General features: G+C 43.0%; 1 protein-coding gene and 1 long non-coding RNA gene across 8 annotated transcripts in view; one reads left to right on the top strand and one right to left on the bottom strand.

Annotated features, from left to right (window-relative positions):
* The window catches only part of LOC147350440 (uncharacterized), an 81,098-nt gene extending 76,753 nt beyond the window's left edge, over positions 1-4,345 (top strand). For 2 of the 4 annotated variants that reach the window (XR_015148861.1, XR_015148860.1), the window contains one exon: positions 1,804-1,938. This is a non-coding gene — a long non-coding RNA (uncharacterized LOC147350440). Of the gene's footprint in view, positions 1-1,803; positions 1,939-3,782 lie in introns of those variants that run through there. The other 2 variants (XR_015148859.1, XR_015148858.1) reach the window with 2 other exon arrangements.
* The window catches only part of RGS7BP (regulator of G protein signaling 7 binding protein), a 132,608-nt gene extending 116,920 nt beyond the window's left edge, over positions 1-15,688 (bottom strand). For 3 of the 4 annotated variants that reach the window (XM_086361928.1, XM_086361927.1, XM_086361929.1), the window contains exons 1-2: positions 14,804-15,687; positions 13,727-13,893 (exon numbers count right to left, since the gene is read on the bottom strand). In XM_086361928.1, the coding sequence (XP_086218054.1) occupies positions 13,727-13,893; positions 14,804-14,968 (332 nt within the window). In that variant the 5' untranslated portion in view covers positions 14,969-15,687. Of the gene's footprint in view, positions 1-13,726; positions 13,894-14,803 lie in introns of all 4 variants that reach the window. The other variant, XM_086361926.1, reaches the window with a different exon arrangement.
* Between the last annotated feature and the right edge of the window lie 4,002 nt (positions 15,689-19,690).

Raw genomic sequence — 19,690 nt, 5'->3', positions numbered from 1 at the left:
AGTCAAGGCTATGGTTTTTCCTGTGGTCATGTATGGATGTGAGAGTTGGACTGTGAAGAATGCTGAGCCCTGAAGAATTGATGCTTTTGAACTGTGATGTTGGAGAAGACTCTTGAGAGTCCCTTGGACTGCAAGGAGATCCAACCAGTCCATTCTGAAGGAGATCAGCCCTGGGATTTCTTTGGAGGGAATGATGCTAAAGCTGAAACTCCAATACTTTGACCACCTCATGTGAAGAGTTGACTCATTGGAAAAGACTGATGCTGGGAGGGATTGGGGGCAGGAGGAGAAGGGGACGACAGAGGATGAGATGGCTGGATGGCATCACTGACTTGATGGACATGAGTCTGGGTGAACTCCAGGAGATGGTGATGGACAGGGAGGCCTGGTGTGCTGAGATTCATGGGGTCGCAAAGAGTCGGACACGACTGAGCAACTGAACTGAACTGAACTGAACTGAACACCCCTTTCCTCACTTCTCACATCCAAGCGCCCTATCCTTCCTGTCTCCCTAGTCTTGCTAAAGTTCCCCTATCCTGGGCCTCAGGAAGCATCACTTTGGCTTACAGATTGGGAAATTTTTGTCCTCACTAGACAGCTAATATGGACAGAGATGTATGTAAGTCACAGCATGAAAGTCATATGATTTATTCCTGGCCAACAGGATGTTCATGGAAGTTGTTATGTGAGACTTTTGACAAAGCTTGCTATTCATTTATTTATTTTTAATTAATTATTTATTTGGCTGTGCTGGGCACGTGGGATCTTTAGTTGCAGCATGTAGAATTGTTTTTTTTTCTTTAGTTTCGGCTAGTGGAATGTTTGGAGAAGGCAATGGCACCCCACTCCAGTACTCTTGCCTGGAAAATCCCATGGATGGAGGAGCCTGGTAGGCTGCAGTCCATGAGGTTGCTAAGAGTTGGACACGACTGAGTGACTTCACTTTGACTTTTCACTTTCATGCATCGGAGAAGGAAATGGCAACCCACTCCAGTATTCTTGCCTGGAGAATCGGAGGGACGGGGGAGCCTGGTGGGCTGCCGTCTATGGTGTCGCACAGAGTCGGACACGACTGAAGCGACTTAGCAGCAGCAGCAGCAACAGTGGAATGTTTAGTTGTGGTTTGTGAACTCTTATTTGCAGCCGGTGGGATCTAGCTCTTTGACCCGGGATTGAACCTGGACCCCCTGCACTGGGAGTGCGGAGTCTTAGCCACTGGACCACCAGGGAAGCCCCCTGAAAAAGCTCTTTTTAAAAGAGACACAATTGTCTATGTCTTTGCCTTTGCTCTCTGTCCTTCCTACTTGGAAGCATGGAGAGAATTTCTGGAGCTGAAGCACCAATCTTGGAACTTAGAGGAAAAGGCCCGATTATAGAAATCTCAGGCCTGATACCTTTAAATCATGAACCAATGTGTGCTATCCCCTATCACTGGGTTTATAATTATGCAAGAAAATAAACCTGTATCTATGAAAGTTACAGAAATTCAGCCTATGTTACTTGCAGCTGAAGTCAATTCCAAACTGATCATCTAGTCTTCTTTCTTTCCCTCAGACATGCCAAGGTCAGTTCATTTTAGAACCTTTACACTTGCTATTCCTTCCACCTGAAATGTTTTTCTCTTAGCTCATCACATGACTTCTCAAAGTCAGATATCAAATTAGAATGTCACCTTCTCAGATGTCACCACACTGCACCCATCATTCTTTAATAGTATCATCCTATTTTATTTTTTCCACTGCTTTTATCACTGTCTGAAATGCTCTCTCCTCTGCTTGTTTCTTTTTGTCTTTGTCCATTCAGGCTGCTATAACAAAATACCACAGACTGGGTGGCTTAGAAACAAAGAAAGAAAGTGAAGTTGCTCAGTCGTGTCCAGCTCTTTGCGACCCCATGGACTGCAGCCCACCAGGCTCCTCCATCCATGGGATTCTCCAGGCAAGAACATTGGAGTGGGGTGCCATTTCACAGAAATGTATTTCTCACAGTTTTGGAGATGGGAAATATGAGATCAAGGCACAAAAAGGCCCTGTTTGGTGAGAGCCTTCTTCCTGGCTCATAGCCAGTGCCCTCTCTGTGTGTTCTTACTGGCGGAAGGGGTGAGGGATATTTCTGGAGCCTTCTTTATTAGCACACTAATCCCATACATGAGGGCTCCATCCTATGGCTTCAGTACCTCCCAAGGACCCACCTACCGGTGTCATAACACTGGGCATTAGAATTTCAACATAATAAACTTTGTGGGGACACAAAATTTTAGACTATAGCTCTTCTTGATCATCCCTAACCATGAATGCAGGGACCTTCTCTATTTTTTCAGAACTGCTGTGTTTCTGGCACCTAGAAAAGCACGTGGCATATGGATGCTCTATGAATAGGTCCTCAGAAAGGAAGACGACTTCCAGAGTTGGAAATGAATATGTTTCCTCACCAAAGATACTGTCACATGTGTTGAATAGGTTTATAGTTTAGGAAATTATGGGTTAAATACCACTTATGTCCCGACTGCTGTATATAACACCATTTACATGAGATAATGAGTTTCAAGTTCAGTCTCTCTTAATGAACTCACAATGTTGATCATAGATCATCTTGAAGCTTATACCCATATCCAAAAAACCCTGCCTCCCTACCTTTTATTTCTAATATAGCTCATCAGATTTTAGCCCCTTGATGGAATTTTTTTCTTTGATTTAAAATAAAGTTTAGAAGGTAGGATGAATTGAGACAGTAGCACTGACATATATGCACTGCTGCTGCTGCTGCTGCTGCTAAGTCGCTTTAGTCGTGTCCGACTCTGTGCAACCCCATAGACGGCAGCCCACCAGGCTCCGCCATCCCTGGGATTCTCCAGGCAAGAACACTGGAGTGGATTGCCATTTCCTTCTCCAGTGCATGAAAGTGAAAAGTCAAAGTGAAGTTGCTCAGTCGTGTCCAACTCTTAGCAACCATGTGTAAAATAGCTTGTGAGAAGCAGCTGTATAGTGCAGAGAACTCAGCTCAGTGCTCTGTGTTGACCTAGAATGCTGGGGTGGGGGTGGGGAGGCTCGAGAGGGAGAGGATATATAGCTGATTCATGTTTTTGTATAGCAGAAACTAATACAATATTGTAAAGCAATGATCCTCCAATTAAGAATAAATTTAAAAAATAAAGTTTAGGTCTATTTTTTTTTTTTTAAACCCATTCCGTTTCTGGTAGATTTTTAAAAATTGATTTCTTGAATGCCACTACTTATCCTCCTTGTAGGCCTTATCCTATTTCACATCCTGCTGTGTGAAAATGATACTCAAACCCTTTCAAAGGCATCTTGCCTAACTTCCTGCCCTCCCAAGTGGTTCCTGAACCTTTAATCTTTTTCATGGGTCCATTTAAAAGCAGAAAAAATATTCTTATTCACTTTGGGACCCTCCGATCCACTCTGAATTTCTGTTCAAGGAGCATGGCAGACAATGAGACTGCAAGTAAGACCTTGACATTTAGGAGAGTAAATTATTTCTTTTAATAGATGGAATGGGATTTTTCATCTAGAAACCATAGATGCAGACTTGATAGAATGGGGCAATCCCGCTACACACCCTTAAGGACTAAAAAGCAGACTAGTCTGAATAAGCAAAGTATTTACAAATTAAATGGTAAAAGTTAAATCCAGGAATACAGACTGGGGACAGAGGTCATGTGTTGTTTCCCCATATTTGCTCTCTCTCTTTTCCTTAGTGTTAAAGTCCTTCTTTTATTTAAGGTGGCAAGGATAAGAGAATCCTTTTCCTTGTCTCCCTCACAGTGAGATGTGGCCACATGATGCAGTTCTGGAAGAAGTTCTGTTTGGGTCTGCTTAAAAAGAGAGGACCCAGCTGGGAAGTGGCCTTTCGCCTTCAACCTTTCTTCTGGTCTGGAACTGGGACTCGTGGCTGGAGCTCCTGTTGTAATCTCACATCATAAAGTGAAATTGATGGAAGCCATAAACAACAGGCAACAGAAACGCTCACTTGTGAGCCAGGATGCTATGCTAAGTCACTTCAGTCCTGTCCGACTCTGTGTGACCTCATAGACGGCCGCCCACCAGGCTCCCCCGTCCCTGGGATTCTTCAGGCAAGAACACTGGAGTTTGGGTTGCCGTTTCCTTCTCCAATGCATGAAAGTGAAAAGTGAAAGTGAAGTCGCTCAGTCGTGTCTGACTCTTAGCGACCCCATGGACTGCAGCCCACCAGGCTCCTCCGTCCATGGGATTTTCCAGGCTAGAGTACTGGAGTGGGGTGCCATTGCCTTCTCTGGTGAGCCAGCATACCAGTTCTAAACTGGCCATTCTAGGGCTTCTTTTCTGTAACAGAATAAACCCCGATGTCTTTAAGCAACTGCTACTTTGAATTTTTGTGTTCAGTGTAGCCAAATGTAATCCATTTTTATACAAATGCTCACATAGGGAGCTTTAAAAAAATATCCCGATGCCTAGGCTGCCTCCAAGATCATCTAAATCAGAAACTCTAGGGATGGAATTCAAGCATTAGCAATTTTTTAAAGCTTCCTCGGTGACTAGTGTGCAGCCCAGGTTGAGAATCACCGCTTCAGGCTGACAGGCCTTATTTTCAGCATGTTCAAGAATCTCCTGGGGGATGGGGTGGTGCTTGTTAAAAAGTTGGATTTCCAGGCCTCATTCCCTAGAACTTTGGTTCTGTCAGTCTGAGGGCACCCCACATGATTCTGAGACAGGTTAATGCATGAATCCCATTTGAAGAAACACTGCTTTAGGCAATGGAGCATCTTTGAAAGTTTTAAAGCAAGGAAGTGACAAGATCAGAGGAGAGTTTTAGCAGGATTAGTCTGGATCTAGTGAGAAACTGAAAAGAAGAGATGAGAGACTAATGGTAAGGAGACCAACTGGAATAGTTGATGGCCTGAGGGGACTTGATTCTGAACTAAGTGGGTGGCCACAGAAATGGGGTGAAAAAGAGATACAACAGATGTTGGAAAAGATAAAACAGCACAGGACTTAGTAACTGACAGAATAAGACTGTGGGAGACTTTGAGATACTTATTTTTAGTAACTGAAGAATACCCTAGGGGTTTGATGCCTTCTGGGTTAGTATGCATCCCCCCCACAACACACACACTTTGGCTCAAACTCAGTTAAATAGCTGTAGATTGTTAGCTTACTATTTATCTACACCTGCAAATGTTAAGCTGATTTTTGTTAACCTATTGTAACTAGAGTTTTCCATTGGATTGGAAACATTATTTGCTAAAGCAGCACTTCTTTTTAAAGGCTTAGACACGTTATTCTAACAGGAATCTATTTCATAAATTTTAGTGTTTATTTATAAGTATATATATGTATGAACAAGCAGTATACATATGTGTATATATGTGTATAGACAAGCAATTAAATGTTTTTCAGGAAGTTTTCACTTTTTTTTTAAAGTCATGTCTTCTAGAGCAGAGGAAATAAAACAACTGTCTGGTGGTTTAGTTACTGCTCCAGAGTTTGCTTTCTATACGTATCTTTTTGGATGAGACACATCTAAACTTTCAAGGGCTAAGTGTTTAAAAAATGGTTTTTAAAAAATAATCTCAGTAGAAAATGGTTGTTTAACTACTCAACATAAAGTCACCAAATAGATGTTAGGATGTTATTTATCAAATAACCTGAAACATGATTACCTTCTGAGTAATTCTAAAATACAGAGTGCCCACTAATTTCTTATAAGAACGAAAATCTATGCCTCAGAAATTGATCTTAAGTGTGTTCTTCAAGTCCTCTCATTTAAAAACCAACATATTGGTTTTATAGTTATAAACCAGAAAAGATAAAGTCAAATATAATAAAAATATAAAATGTAAGCTAATGTATTTGCTCATTTTTTTCTAAAGTCTGTATCAAGACACAGTTATTTCCCTCTTATTAAAGTTTAGTTGATTTTTAAATTGAAGTATATGACACAATGTCTTTTAAGAATAGATTTAAAACTACCAAGTAAACTTAATGAACAAACAAGGTGCACGTTTCCTCATGAGCTTGGCACCCGGTATAAACATGAATTAAACACAGCCTTGCTCTCTTGCACTTCACAGAATAAATATAGTGATGAGGAGTTTTCCTAAAGTTTGTTTTAGATTTAATTTTCTCTCTAAATTGAAACATCTATTAGAAAGCTTTAACAAGGTAAAAGTCATTCAGTTCAGTTCAGTCGCTCAGTCATGTCCGACTCTTTGCGACCCCGTGAATCACAGCACGCCAGGCCTCCCGGTCCATCACCAACTCCCGGAGTTCACTTAGACTCACGTCCATCGAGTCAGTGATGCCATCCAACCATCTCATCCTCTGTAGTCCCCTTCTCCTCCTGCCCCCAATCCCTCCCAGCATCAGGGTCTTTTCCAATGAGTCAACTCTTCACATGAGGTGGCCAAAGTACTGGAGTTTCAGCTTTAGCATCAGTCCTTCCAAAGAACACCCAGGACTGATCTCCTTTAGAATGGACTGGGTGGATCTCCTTGCAGTCCAAGGGACTCTCAAAGAGTCTTCTCCAACATCACAGTTCAAAATCATCATTTCTTCGGCGCTCAGCTCTCTTCACAGTCCAACTCTCACATCCGTACATGACTACTGGAAAAACCATAGCCTTGACTAGACGGACCTTTGTTGGCAAAATAATGTCTCTGCTTTTGAAAATGCTATCTAGGTTGGTCATAACTTTCCTTCCAAGGAGTAAGCATCTTTTAATTTCATGGCTGCGATCACCATCTGCAGTGATTTTGGAGCCCCCCAAAATAAAGTCTGACGCTGTTTCCACTGTTTCCCCATCTATTTCCCATGAAGTGATGGGACCAGATGCCATGATCTTAGTTTTCTGAATGTTGAGCTTTAAGCCAACTTTTTCACTCTCCTCTAAGTCATTAGGTCTGTTCAAAAATAAAAAGGCTAAACCTCAATAGGCAATGGGAGACATGTGTCTAGATTCCCTATCACACTTGGTTTGCTTAGTAAGAATAACACTCTTCTTTAATTGGGTGTGAGCCAGTCCTTTGTTACTTGCTCCTGAGTACAGTATCAGTACCACTGAGGGCCACCACCTACTCCTAGCCATGCAGACCCGAGAAAGTGAGCATCCTATATGTGGACCGTCAGGGGCCTAATATTCGATGTATTAATTACTATTTCCCCCTAATATTCTTTTCTGCAGTTGATTTTGGTCCACCTTCAGACATCAGTAATTAAATCGGTTAGAGGAAAGTGCTAACCATACTGGGGATTCTTTGTGAACACATACGTCCATTTCATACAAAAAGTATCCTATTTCATGGTCACAAATCCCACCCCAATATGAGCTGCAGTGCTGCAAATGATAAAACACTGGGTGCCGGGAAGTGCAAAGGTGTCGAGAAAGTATGCAGATTGCTGTTGCTGTTCAGTCACTAAGTTGGATCCGACTCTTTGTGACCCCGTGGACTGCAGCACACCAGGTTCCTCTGTCCTCCACTATCTTTGCAGATAGTGTCGGGCAAAACTCCATCCCCACCAGGCAAAACAACCCAAAGTATGTATTCTACTGCAGATGGGGGAAGGAAATTTGTGGGTTGAATTACCCTTCTTGTGTCCGCACCCCTCCTCCCAAATTCATATGTTGAAATCCTGACACCCAGGATCTCAGAATGTGACCTTATTTGGAAACACGTTGGTGCAGGTGCAATCAGTAAAGTTAGCATGAGGTCATAGTGAGTGAGTGAGTGAGTGAGGTCGCTCAGTCGTGTCTGACTCTCTGAGACCCCGTGGACTGTAGCCCACTAGGCTCCTCCGTCCATGGGATTCTCCAGGCAAGAATTACTGGAGTGGGTTGCCATTTCCTTCTCCAAAGGAAAATGTACAGTAGAGTGGCCCCCAAATTCAGTATTACTGATGTCTTATAAACAGGAAAATCTGGATACACGTACATAAACAGAGAAGATCATGAGGAGTTGGAGGCAGAGATATTTCAACAAGCCAAGAAACACCAAAGATTGCCAGCAAACCACTAGAAGCTAGATAAAGAAACAGTCTTCACAGGGCACTAGCCTTGCCTTGATCTTGGGCCTCCAGTCCTGTGAGAAAAGAACTTTTCATAGTTTAAGCTACTCAGGGTGTTGTACTTTGTTACTATAGTCCTAGAAAAGTAACACTGAATTGTCATTATCTTAGATGGATAGCATATTCTTTTGGTGCAGATATAACTCACCTTTCACTATCTGACCAGTGAGAGTTAAAAATTTAAAACCCCAGCATCTTTAATAGGAAGAAAACATAAAGGACAGTGTGGGTGACCTGGCGTGACTATGAACTAGGCATCTTTTACTACACCCCAGGCCTCCTCTATAATGTGGATCAAAGAAAGCTGAGTGAGCTGCGTCCAAAGTCACCAAACACTCCTTCCGCTCTCCATCACCCCACGTAATCACTGCACCCTCAGGCAAAGTGCTGAAAGGAAGCACCCTGACTAAGCTGCAGTTGTGGAGTCTTCCTCTCCCATCTCAGTATCCTAGCAAACAAGACAGGAAATGGACACACAGGGAGATGGGAAAAAAAAGAGCAGGAAAGTCAAACAAGAATCAAACACAACTAAAATAGACCAAAAAAAGAAGAAAAGACACGAGGAGAGATACAAGGAGAAAAACATAGGCCTGGCTGGTCAGGAAAACAATTGCTGAAGGGAAAACCGTAAAATCTGTGAATACAGACCCCTAGGATAATCACGATATTGTTCCCGGAAGCCATTAGGAGATTAAGATTCTTCTTGTGATCACAGTGTGTTCACATCCTAACATTATTTCTGGAATTCAATCATCAAACTTCTGGCATGTGCTTATTTTTTTTTTTAATAGCTCAGTTCTGTAAAGAAAATCTATGTGATTCTACATGAATTAACATAAAACACTAGAATGATAAAGCCAGATGACTCAGAAATCATTCAATTCCATTTTTGAGGTGTACGGAGAATTTAACAGTCTTGTCCAATGTCACACAACTTATACCAGAGTTAGACTCAAAGATTTTGTAAATATTATGATTTATGAAGAATCTAGGTTGATTTATATGAAGAAAATAATCTTAAACCTAACTACTTTTGAACCTTCGCATCTCCATAGTGTTTTTAACATATTAAAGAAGAGGTCTTCCGATAACCATCTAGGAAATTTCAGTCTAGAAAGTTTTTCAGAACATAAAGTAAGAAGCTTAGGTAAACAAAAATTTATTCCAGCTGAAATATTTATTTGAAAACTATTTGATGGATACATATTTTTTTTACATAAATGTATCTGACCACCTGAATTTTAAATGTTTTGTTAATAATTACAGTAACACTAATATGAACTTAATACTAGCATTTGCTGGATGCTAGGCAGTCTTCTAAGTATGTTACTTTACTCAATTCTCAGAATACTGTATGATTTGGTCCCATTATTCATCAGCCCTATTTTGCTGATTAAGAAATTGAGGCAGAGAGACAGTATCTTTGCCCAAGGTCACACTATTTGTGAGTAGTGAGGCTGAGATCTGAACAATGGCAGTCTTGCTCCAAAGTCTATGTACTTAGCCACCACACCAGACTGCCATTTACTACCCTGTGAAGCAATTGGCATATCAGTTCGCATGTATCCCTAGTAAGTGGTGAAGCCAGGATTTTATCCAGGTTCAGATGGTAAAGAATCAGTCTGCAATGCAGGAGACCTGGGGTCGATCCCTAGGTCAGGAAGATCCCCTGGAGGAGGGCATGACAACCCACTCCAGTATTCTTGCCTAGAGAACCCGCATGGACAGAGAAGCCTGGCAGGCTACAGTCCATGGGGTTGCAAACAGTTGGACATGGCTGAGTGACTAATCATACAATCTGATTTAGAGTCAGTGCTCTTTCCTATGACAGCTATACTGCCTTTCATAGTAGCATACTCAAACCTCACTTTCAGTCTCATCAGCAGCCACTAACAGAAGGTTGTGGTGTGAAGACCCAGAGCAACATAGACACCATAGAAGCATATAGGACAAGGACTCCTAATCACCAACCCACCAGCCACAGCATAAACTAGAGGGTTTGCTAGAGGATATTGTCTCTTCTGGTCCTCCTAGCTCGTGCTCTTCTGTCTTCACTCTCAGGAGATGATGTGGTTGATGGAACAGACACTAGACCAGGAAGCATGAGGCCAGGGTTGCACCCTTAGAGCAACCTGGGAAGGGCAGAGTGCCACTGCCAGGGTAGGCATCACCCAGCTGGCTCCCTAAGTCCTCTCAACTAACTCAGGAGTAAGCATGACAACTAGTTTACAAATGAGGGAACTGAGATTCAGAGGGTTAAGTAATTCCATCAAGATCAGCAAATATGGTATTCAGCACAGGTCTGCCTGACTATAAAATCCTCATACACACTCATATGACCAAGTTGCTTGTAAAGTCACTTTAAATCCTCCAAAACTTAGATTCTGTAAATATAAAGGGAGGATATTTTGCTTACTCAGTATTCTCAGTATCATGGAGCCCTAGGGATTCTTCAAAGGTGTCTCAGAAGTCATTTTTGGAAGGAAGTTCAAGGAGACAGGGCCCAGAACTCACATATACACAGAAACATGGAGCAGGGCCCCGCTTAGCTTTAACACCTAGGAGAAGATAGGCATGGCGAAGGTACAGTAAAGAAAGAAAAGGCTGTACCCAAACGTCTGCTGATCTAAATACAATTTGAGAAAGCGTTTCCCTTGTGTCTGTGAAGAAGGCCTGCTTACCCAGGGCCAGGTAGTGAGAACCACACTCTGAATCTTCTTCTCTTGTGGTCACCATTCCTTGAGGACTTCAATTGGTCAGGGATAGAAGCCATATAGCATTTGTGGCTTAATTTTTTTTTTTTTTTAACTTTTGACCCAAACTATGTTCCTCCCCAGAGAAACAAATTGATGCTTAGATGATCACTATCAGGCAGGCATCTTGATGCACGCATGGAGAGCCAAGCTTTATTTGTCCCATCTCTGTAGCTCATATCACTTTCACTAAAAGCTACATATGTTGAAAAGAATAAACCCTACGAAAGGCAAGTGTTAATCATGGTAACAGTGATCACACCTTTTGAAAAACACTTATTGAGGTATCCTTTACATACTGTAAAATTCACTCATTGTAAGCGGGTAAGTCATTGATTTTCAGATAACATACAGTTGACAACTATCACCCTAATTCAAATTGGGATCATTTCCATCACTCCCAAAGATACCTCAAGCTCATTTGCACTTACTCTCTGTTCCCACCCTAGGAAACCACTAATCTACTTTCTGTTTCTTATAGATTTGCTTTCTCTGAGCATTTCACTTAAACGGAATCATATAATATGTGGTATTTTCTGACTGTCTTCTTTCACTTTATGTACTCTTTTGGAAGTTCATCTCTTGAGCATGTCGTAGCATTTTGTTCCTTTCTACCTGACATCTTTCTGAATGGCAGCATTATATGGAGGAAAGATTATGGTTTTCAGAAGCATGCAAACCTGGGGCCCAATTCAAGTACCACTTTTTAGTTGTGTGACTGGGCAATTTGCTCAACCTCCCTGAAACCAATTTGTCAAATAAAGATACTAATCCTTCCCTCAGGATTATTCTGTCAATTAAATGGATTGTACCAGCAGACAATGGGCACTCAAGAAATCTAGTCTTTCTGTCTACATTCCCCAGGAATCATTGCTTTTCTTACCCCTGCATCCAATTGTAAAGTGAATCCTTCAGCCTCCCTACCAACCTTCACAGGAAGCCTGAAATGAGAGCCTGCATAACCAGCAATATCAGGAATAGAATTCCACTCAGGGGAATCACATCCTTCATTAATGGGGTCCAGATGGTGATGGGTTTAAGGGATTTTCCTCAATTATCTTGCTGTCATTTTTCAGAAAGGTTAAACTCTATCTCATTATTTTAAGGAGGAAAATGTTTCAAATTCTACACCAGAACATTCAATAGAGTTGACCTTACTTTTGCAAGGCTCTAAGAACAACCCATTTTCCCATGAATCCTTATAAACCTGCCCCAGTAACATTCCTCAAATAACATGTAAGCAAGTAGTGAATGGCTATAATTTCCTGAATTAATAAAATTCACCTCAAATCCTCAAAACTTAACTGGTACCCGATAGTTGCAGACTCTTTCTTTTCTAAACCTTTAGAAGTGTGTGTAGCAGAACAGACTAAACTGACCTCCTTGTTCATTTCTCCAGTACATCTTATCTGATTAGAACATGTTCTCAATTTGAGGTCCAGTTCAAAGGAATCCTGGATATAAACCCACCATAAACTTTTAGACACATAGTTTACAAATATGCAGTTCCTTAGCTCTGAGCATAAAACTCTCTGTTCTAAACCTGTTTTTTCTTCTGAACCATTGTTTCTTTATAGACTTTAATCCACCATGATTCCCTTTTGTGCTTCTGATTGTTTTTCTCTCTTCTTCTCTGATACTTTTCACAGCTGCATTTCCTCCCCAAAATCCTTAAACATTTAGAGTCACTCGCAGATGCACTTCTTGTTAAGTATAGTATAACAGACAAAACAGAAAAGGACAATAATGTTCAATACTTCTACTAAATAAAAAAGGTTTGTAACATTTTATATGTCTCTCACTTCAAGGAGATTAGTAGAGTGTATCATTTTTCATCATATAAAATATAAACATGTTGTCAAATGTAAACTAGTTATTAAGAGAGGTGACATACAGCTTTCTAATCTTTATATACCAATAACTGTCACCATATATATTAATGGCACTAAAGATAAAATGATTCTTTCAAAAAAGTAAATTGGATATAATTCCTATAAGTTATCAATCTACAACATTAGCACAAGAGTCTAACTAGAACTTCTACTGTGATATAATCATACTGATAAAGACAAACATATAAAGGCTAAATCCAGACTGAATGAAACACTTAAATCAATGTACCTGCATAAAGATTCCTGTGTTTCCTTGCTCTTTGTACTTATCTGAAATAGGAACTGTTAACAAAATCCACAATTAAATTTTCTCCCACTATTGGGAGATCAGGAGGAAGTGAGTATGGTCTCAGGAGAGAAGTTTTCACTCACTGTCTTATCACCTAAAATAGGCATGAGAATCCATAAATGTGATAAAAAAAGAATTTAAAATAATTGGAGAAAGGAGCAAAAGCAGCTTAAAATTAGTTAAATTTGTGAATTTCCCCAATCCTGAAAAAGTTTTTCTCAAATTCAAATTTCCCTTTCATACACTACAGTGAAGAGAGTAATTTATATCCAAGACTTTATTTTAGGGATCTTATTTTAAATGGTATCATAGGAATTTGACTCATGGTATAAATAGTTTAGTAAATCTGGGATTTAGCAAAGATTTTTGTGCAGTACATGTTTAGCAGCAGATGACAAAATAATCTTGAGGCATGATGGTTTAACTTCACTTTGGTGCAAAAACATCTTAAGCCTCAAATTCCAAAATGTGGCCAGCATACTGAAAGTTAATTTTGTAAAAAAAAAAAAAGACACTTAATGACCCAAATATTCAATACATATACAAAAATCACACAACTTTTGGATTATAATTTGGCCTATAGTTTGTTCGTAGCTCTCGAGACAATCCTGATCTCTTAAAACCTCACGTTTGCAGCAATCATCTCTGAGGCCTTGATCACTCTCAATATCCATTGTGTGCCAGCATTCACACATCATATACATGAATTACCAAATAATGCCAAGAGGCTCCTACCCGGAGATGGCAGCAAGTTTTTGGTGTGCCTGGCGGGCCATTTCACAGCCTTTGGTTCTTGTCTTGTGCATTTCCGCTCGGAGAGAGGGGCAGCTGACCGAGACGTCCCCAATGGAAATGACCAATTCTCGGTACAGGGCCACTTGCGTGTTGAACTCCTGCACAAGCTGGAAAAGAAGTGAGTTTCTTTCATAAGACATTTATCAACAGAAAGTTTGCTATTTTTTCCTACCTAAACAGAGGCTTTCACTGACCCCCGAGCCACCTCAAATATCCTGCAAAAGAGCAAAAGAGCCTACAGAGTGTTTAAAGACTGGGACACAAAGATTGTTCTCTTTGTCCAAGGCAAGTGTTTATTTTTCATCCCTAAGTCTGGTCATAGAAGTTCTATTTCCAGACCTACTTGCTCCCATCCGTTCAGACTCAAGTTTCTGACGATCGAGAAGCATATTTGGAGAGCTACCACGCCACTCCCAGGTCACCAGAGAGTGATGCTGGCAACTCTCGCATAGAATGTTCCCCTCTACTACAGCTGGGATGTGAATTTGAATTGGCCTGTGGATTTCAAAAGGCGAAAGGTGGGTTGTATTAGGCAATCCGTTCACTTCCTGCCAGACCACTGAACAGTTCAGGCTCTGGTGTCCGACAGGAAGACCCGCCACAGCCTCTGCGCTGGAACCTTCGTCCCCTCCGCAGAGCCCTGTGCGTCCTGTTTGGGTTTGTTTGCTCCTGTCTCCCCACAACACAGCACTCTTACCTTCCTAACCCCTCCCTCCCTCGTGAGCCAGCCAGTTCACCGAGTCTTTCGTATCTGCCATTCTCCGAGGGGTTAGAAGGATGACCTACAACCGCTGCCCCCAAGACTCTCTCCGCGGCACTTCTTGGCGGGTCCATGACGACCCAGGTGTCACCCCGAATCTGGGGGACTGCAGATTTTAAAATAGTGCATGTGCACGTGATCGGCATGGAGGAGATGAGGGTGGCGGAGTGGCTGGCACTCAGGCGAACTATTAACAGACACGATTCCCCCACATCTCCAAAGGGAAAAGAAAAAAAGGAGACGCATTTTCCACCTACCATCTTGCAATCGTCCAGGGCTCGTTGGCTTTTGTGGGCGCTCTCGGAGCCGCTGCCCCTGCGCTCCCAGTCCCCGGTCTGCAGCGGGGGCTTGCTGATCTGGAAGATTGAGGAGCGGGTGGACCGGCTGGGGCGCTTTTTGCGCCCATTCGGTGCAGAACTCATGCATACACATCCACCAAGCCGAAGCCGCTGGTGCAGTGCGCCCCGGCGCGGGCGGCCCGGTCGTTGCCCTGCGAGCCGCCGCCGAGCAGCCGGAGCTGGGACCCAAGGCGCGGCGCTCACAGGGTTGGGGCTGACTGCGCGGGTGGGTAACCTTCAGCTTGAAGGAGAGCCGGGGAAGCGCTGGCTGTGCCGTGCAGCATCGCTTCCACTAGCAGCGAGGAAGGGGCTCGGTCAAGTTCTGCTCAGCAACACTGCCGGCCCTGTCCCAGGAGCTGGGCGCTGGCGCGGGCTCGCACCGCTTTCCGCTCGGCATGGATCGCAAGGCTGGGCGAGAAGGAACACGCCGCCCGGCGGTTCCGAGTTTCCATTCAGATGGACAGTTTTCAAAAGCCTGCGCTGCCAGGTGGAAGGGGGCAGGGGGTGGGGGTGCAGCGGGGAGAGTGTCGCTCTAGCTTCGGGTGTCTTCCCACGGCGGCGGCGCTCCCCTCCCTCCCCAGTCACCAGGCCTGGAAGGGCTGGCTGTCCCCGAAGCAGGCAATTGGTTCTAATCCGCTGTCTTGATCCCTCGTCTCCACGGGGCTCGCCTGTTTGAGGATCCCAAATGAATCCGTGGCGGGACTGGCAGACGCAGGGAATCAGTCCGGCTGACGTGGTTCGCGGCCCGGCGCATCGATAGGATGGGAATACTAATGTGATCCGTCCATACAACCCCCTTCCCCCTCCAGGGCTTATGCACTTATCCAATCAAATCCCCGGGAACATCAATTGCAATATTACTTCATCGGCTCTATTATTAGAAACGAAAAGTGTCATCAGAGTGGAGCACATTGCCACATGCTGGGACCTAAACCCAGATCCCAGATCAACCAGTGTGAGCTTTGAGGCCCTCGCCGTCAGAGACGTTCCGGGGCCACAGATGAGCAGAACCCATGGAGGAGGAAGTGAGGTTTTTAACCTCAGAAGGAAGATCTCTTGATAACAGTATTTGAAAATAGCTTTGTTTCCCTGGGTTTTGTTGTGTTTTTGTTTTTGTCTTTTCCAGCATGTGCAGGGAGGGAAACCAGCAGCAGCGGGAGCAGAAGGCAAGAGGCCTTCAGTCAAACTGGTCCTCCAGCCGTTCCATCCCATCTTAACTAGTGAAGTTCCTGGTCTTCCGTTCCAGAGGCTGAGTACCCAGCTCTGAGAGTTTCCCGGTGGAGGTCTGAACAAGAGCCAACAGGCCTCCCTGGACACTGGAAAGGCTCAGTTCTCCTCTGTGGATCTCAGTGACTCAGAGGCCAAAGGAGGTGGCCCATGAAAGGGGTGCCCTGGAGTGAGTTCCTTGGCCATTTAAGTTCACCCTTACCACTGACTTCCTAAGATTCTTCTGGAAGGAAGAGAGCTAGTGTGGGCATTCAACTCCAGTGCTCTGAGAATGCTTGTTCCCATGAACGGTTTGTTTGGAGGGGACAGATAAAGAAGTCTGTCACAGGGGAACTAGTTATGTATTAAAAAACCTAATGAAGAACAAAACGGAAGTTTCTAGTCAGTCTCTTATGGGGTTATAGAGAGTATACAGAGAGGGAGAGTCAGAAATAGCCAGAAAGACTAACACCCTAAGGAGACGTTTCTAGATTTTTTTTTTTTTTTTTGCAGGATGGATAAACATAACAGGGTAGTATAATAAGAAAGGTATTTGTTTTTTGTCCTCAGTTCCTGATGCAGAGCTCTTAAAACTCTTGTTATTTCCTCAGTGGTAAGAGTGATACGGGGCTTCCTAGGTGAGACTAGTGGTAAAGAATCTACCTGCCAATACAGGAGATCTAAAAGACGTGGGTTTGATCCCTGGACCAGGAAGGTCCTCTGGAGAAGGAAATGGCAACCCACTCCAGGATTCTTGCCTGGAGAATTCCAGGGACAAGGAGCCTGGTGGGCTACGATCCATAGGGTGACAAAAAGTTAGACGTGACTGAAGTGACTTAGCATACGTGCAAAGGTGATAGGAGCCCCTTGTCCCCAGAAAGACCAAGCTTTGATTAGGCATTTGGAACTTTCAGCACCATCTCCCAGCTTCCACAGAAGGGAGAGAGGCTGGAGACTGATTTAATCACAAAGAGCCAATAATGTAATCAATCATGCCTACATAATGAAACCTCCATTAAAAACCCTAAATGATGGGGTTCAGGGAGCTTCTGTGTTGGTGAAGACATGGAGTTGCTGGGAGGGTGGCATACTCAGAGGGGGCATGGCATCTCTACCTCCCCACTCCCATACCTTACATACCTTACCCTACACATCTCTTTCTGAGTCATAATCTTTATAATAAACTGGTAAGTAAAGTGCATTCCCAAGTGCTGCGAGTCATGCTACCAAATTGTCAAATCTGAGAGGGGTTTGTGGAAACTCTTGAATTTGTAGCCAAGTTGGACAGAAGTTAACTGCTGCTAACTTGGGGTATTGAATTTGTAGAGCACTCAGTTGATTTTGGAGAGTTGGAGAAATAGTGTTGAAAAAGAATCCACATATTTGTTTGGAGAGGAAAAACTCTCATGGGGAATATTCAGCTGCATTTGCATTGTTATTAAGTCACTAAGTCATGTCTGACTCTTTGAGACCTCATGGACTGCAGCACTCCAGGCTCCTCTGTCCTACACTTTCTCCTTGAGTTTGCTCAGATTCATGTCCATTGAGTCAGTGATACTATCTAACCATCTTATTCTCTGCCGCCCCTTTCTACTTTTGTCTTCAATCTTTCCCATCATTACGGTCTTTTCCGATGAATTGACTTTACATTAGCTGGCCAAAGTATTGAGCTTTAGCAACAGTCCTTCCAGTCTTCACAAAAGATTGAAAATCAGTTTTCCCTAAGGCAGAGTCTAGGAGAGAAGCATCAGCCCCTACCCCAGACTTTGGTGTGCAGCAGCTGTCTTCCAGGTGTTTAGATGGTCAGAGACCAGGGTGAAGGGGTTGCCTCTTGGATGAGTCTCCACAAAGATAGGAAGATAAAGAGACTAACTCTTAGCCAACTCTGTTCCTTGTGCCCCCCAGTCTCAATTTTCTCTCTACTTCCTCTGTGTAGGGAGGAGGGAGTGGAGAACACATTAGAGGTTTTGGTGAAATTTTCTGGGATCTGGTGAGTGGTTGAGATGCTGAAGGAAGGTACAAGGAGGTGAAGGAAGGATAGATAATATTCATTTGTAAATTCAGTTTAGATCAGTTCAGTTGCTCAGTCATGTCTGACTCTTTGTGACCCCATGGACTGCAGCACACCAGGCTTCCCTGTCCATTACCAACTCTGGGAGCTTGCTCAAATTCATGTCCATCTAGCTGGTGATGCCATCCAACCATCTCATCCTCTGTCATCCCCTTCTCTTCCTGCCTTCAATCTTTCCCAGCATAAAGGTCTTTTCCAGTGAGTTAGTTCCTCACATCAGGTGGCCAAAGTATTTGAGCTTTAGCTTTCAGCATCAGTCCTTCCAATGAATAGTCAAGACTGATTTCCTTTAGGATTGACTGATTTGATCTCCTTGCAGTCCAAGGGTCTCTCAAGAGTCTTCTCCAACACCACAGTTCAAAAATATCAATTCTTAAGTTCTCAGCTTTCTTTCTGGTCCAACTCTCATATCCATACGTGACTACTAGAAAAACCATAGCTTTGACTAGAGGGACATTTGTCAGCAAAATGATGTCTCTGCTTTTTAATATGCTGTCTAGGTTGGTCATGGCTTTTCTTCCGAGGAGCAAGCATCTTTTAATTTCACGGCTGCAGTTACCATCTGCAGTGTTTTTGGAGCCCAGGAAACGAGTCTCTTACTGTAGCCATTGTTTCTTCATCTATTTGTCATGAAGTAATGGGACCAGATGCCATGATATTTGTTTTTAGAATGTTGAGTTTTAAGCCAGAGTTTTTGCTCTTCTCTTTCACTTTCATCAAGAGGTTCTTTAGTTCCTTAAGGGTGGTGTCATCTGCATATCTGAGGTTATTGATATTTCTCCCAGCAATCTTGTTCCAGCTTGAGCTTCATCCAGCCTGGCATTTCGCATGATGTACTCTGCATATAAGTTAAATAAGCAGAGTGACAATATACAGCCTTGACATACTCATTTTCCAATTTGGAACCAGTCCATTGTTCCATGTTCAGTTCTAACTGTTGCTTCTTGACCTGCATACAGATTTCTCAAAAGGCAGGTCAGGTGGCCTGGTATTCCCATCTCTTGAAGAATTTTCCAGTTTGTTGTGATCCACACAGTCTAACCTGGAGAAGGAAATGGCAACCCACTCCAGTATTCTTGCCTGGAGAATCTCATGGACAGAGGAGCCTGGCAGGAAATAGTCCATGAGGTTGCTGGAGTCAGACATGACTTACCCACTAAAGAACACAGTCAAAGGCTTTGGCGTAGTCAACAAAGCAGAAGTAGATATTTTTCTGGAACTCTCTTGATTTTCTTTGATCTAACGGCTATTGGCAATTTGATCTCTGGCTCCTCTGCCTTTTCTAAATCCAACTTGAACATCTGCAAGTTCTCGGTTCACATACTATTGAAGACTCGCTTGGAGAATTTTGAGTATTACTTTGCTAGTGTGAGATGAGTGCAATTGTGCAGTAGTTTGAGCATTCTTTGGCATTGCCTTTCTTTGGGATTGGAATGAAAACTGACCTTTTCCAGTCCTGTGGCCACTGCTGAGTTTTCCAACTTTGCTGGCATATTGAGTGCAGCACTTTCACAGCAACATCTTTTAGG

The sequence above is a fragment of the Bos grunniens genome, chromosome 20 (genome assembly GCF_055505025.1).
Source record: "Bos grunniens cultivar Pamir isolate PY7600 chromosome 20, Bosgru_T2T1.0, whole genome shotgun sequence".
Classification (NCBI taxonomy): domain Eukaryota; kingdom Metazoa; phylum Chordata; class Mammalia; order Artiodactyla; family Bovidae; genus Bos; species Bos grunniens.
Note: the sequence above shows the minus strand (reverse complement) of the source record. Positions and strands in the feature narration are given on the sequence as shown.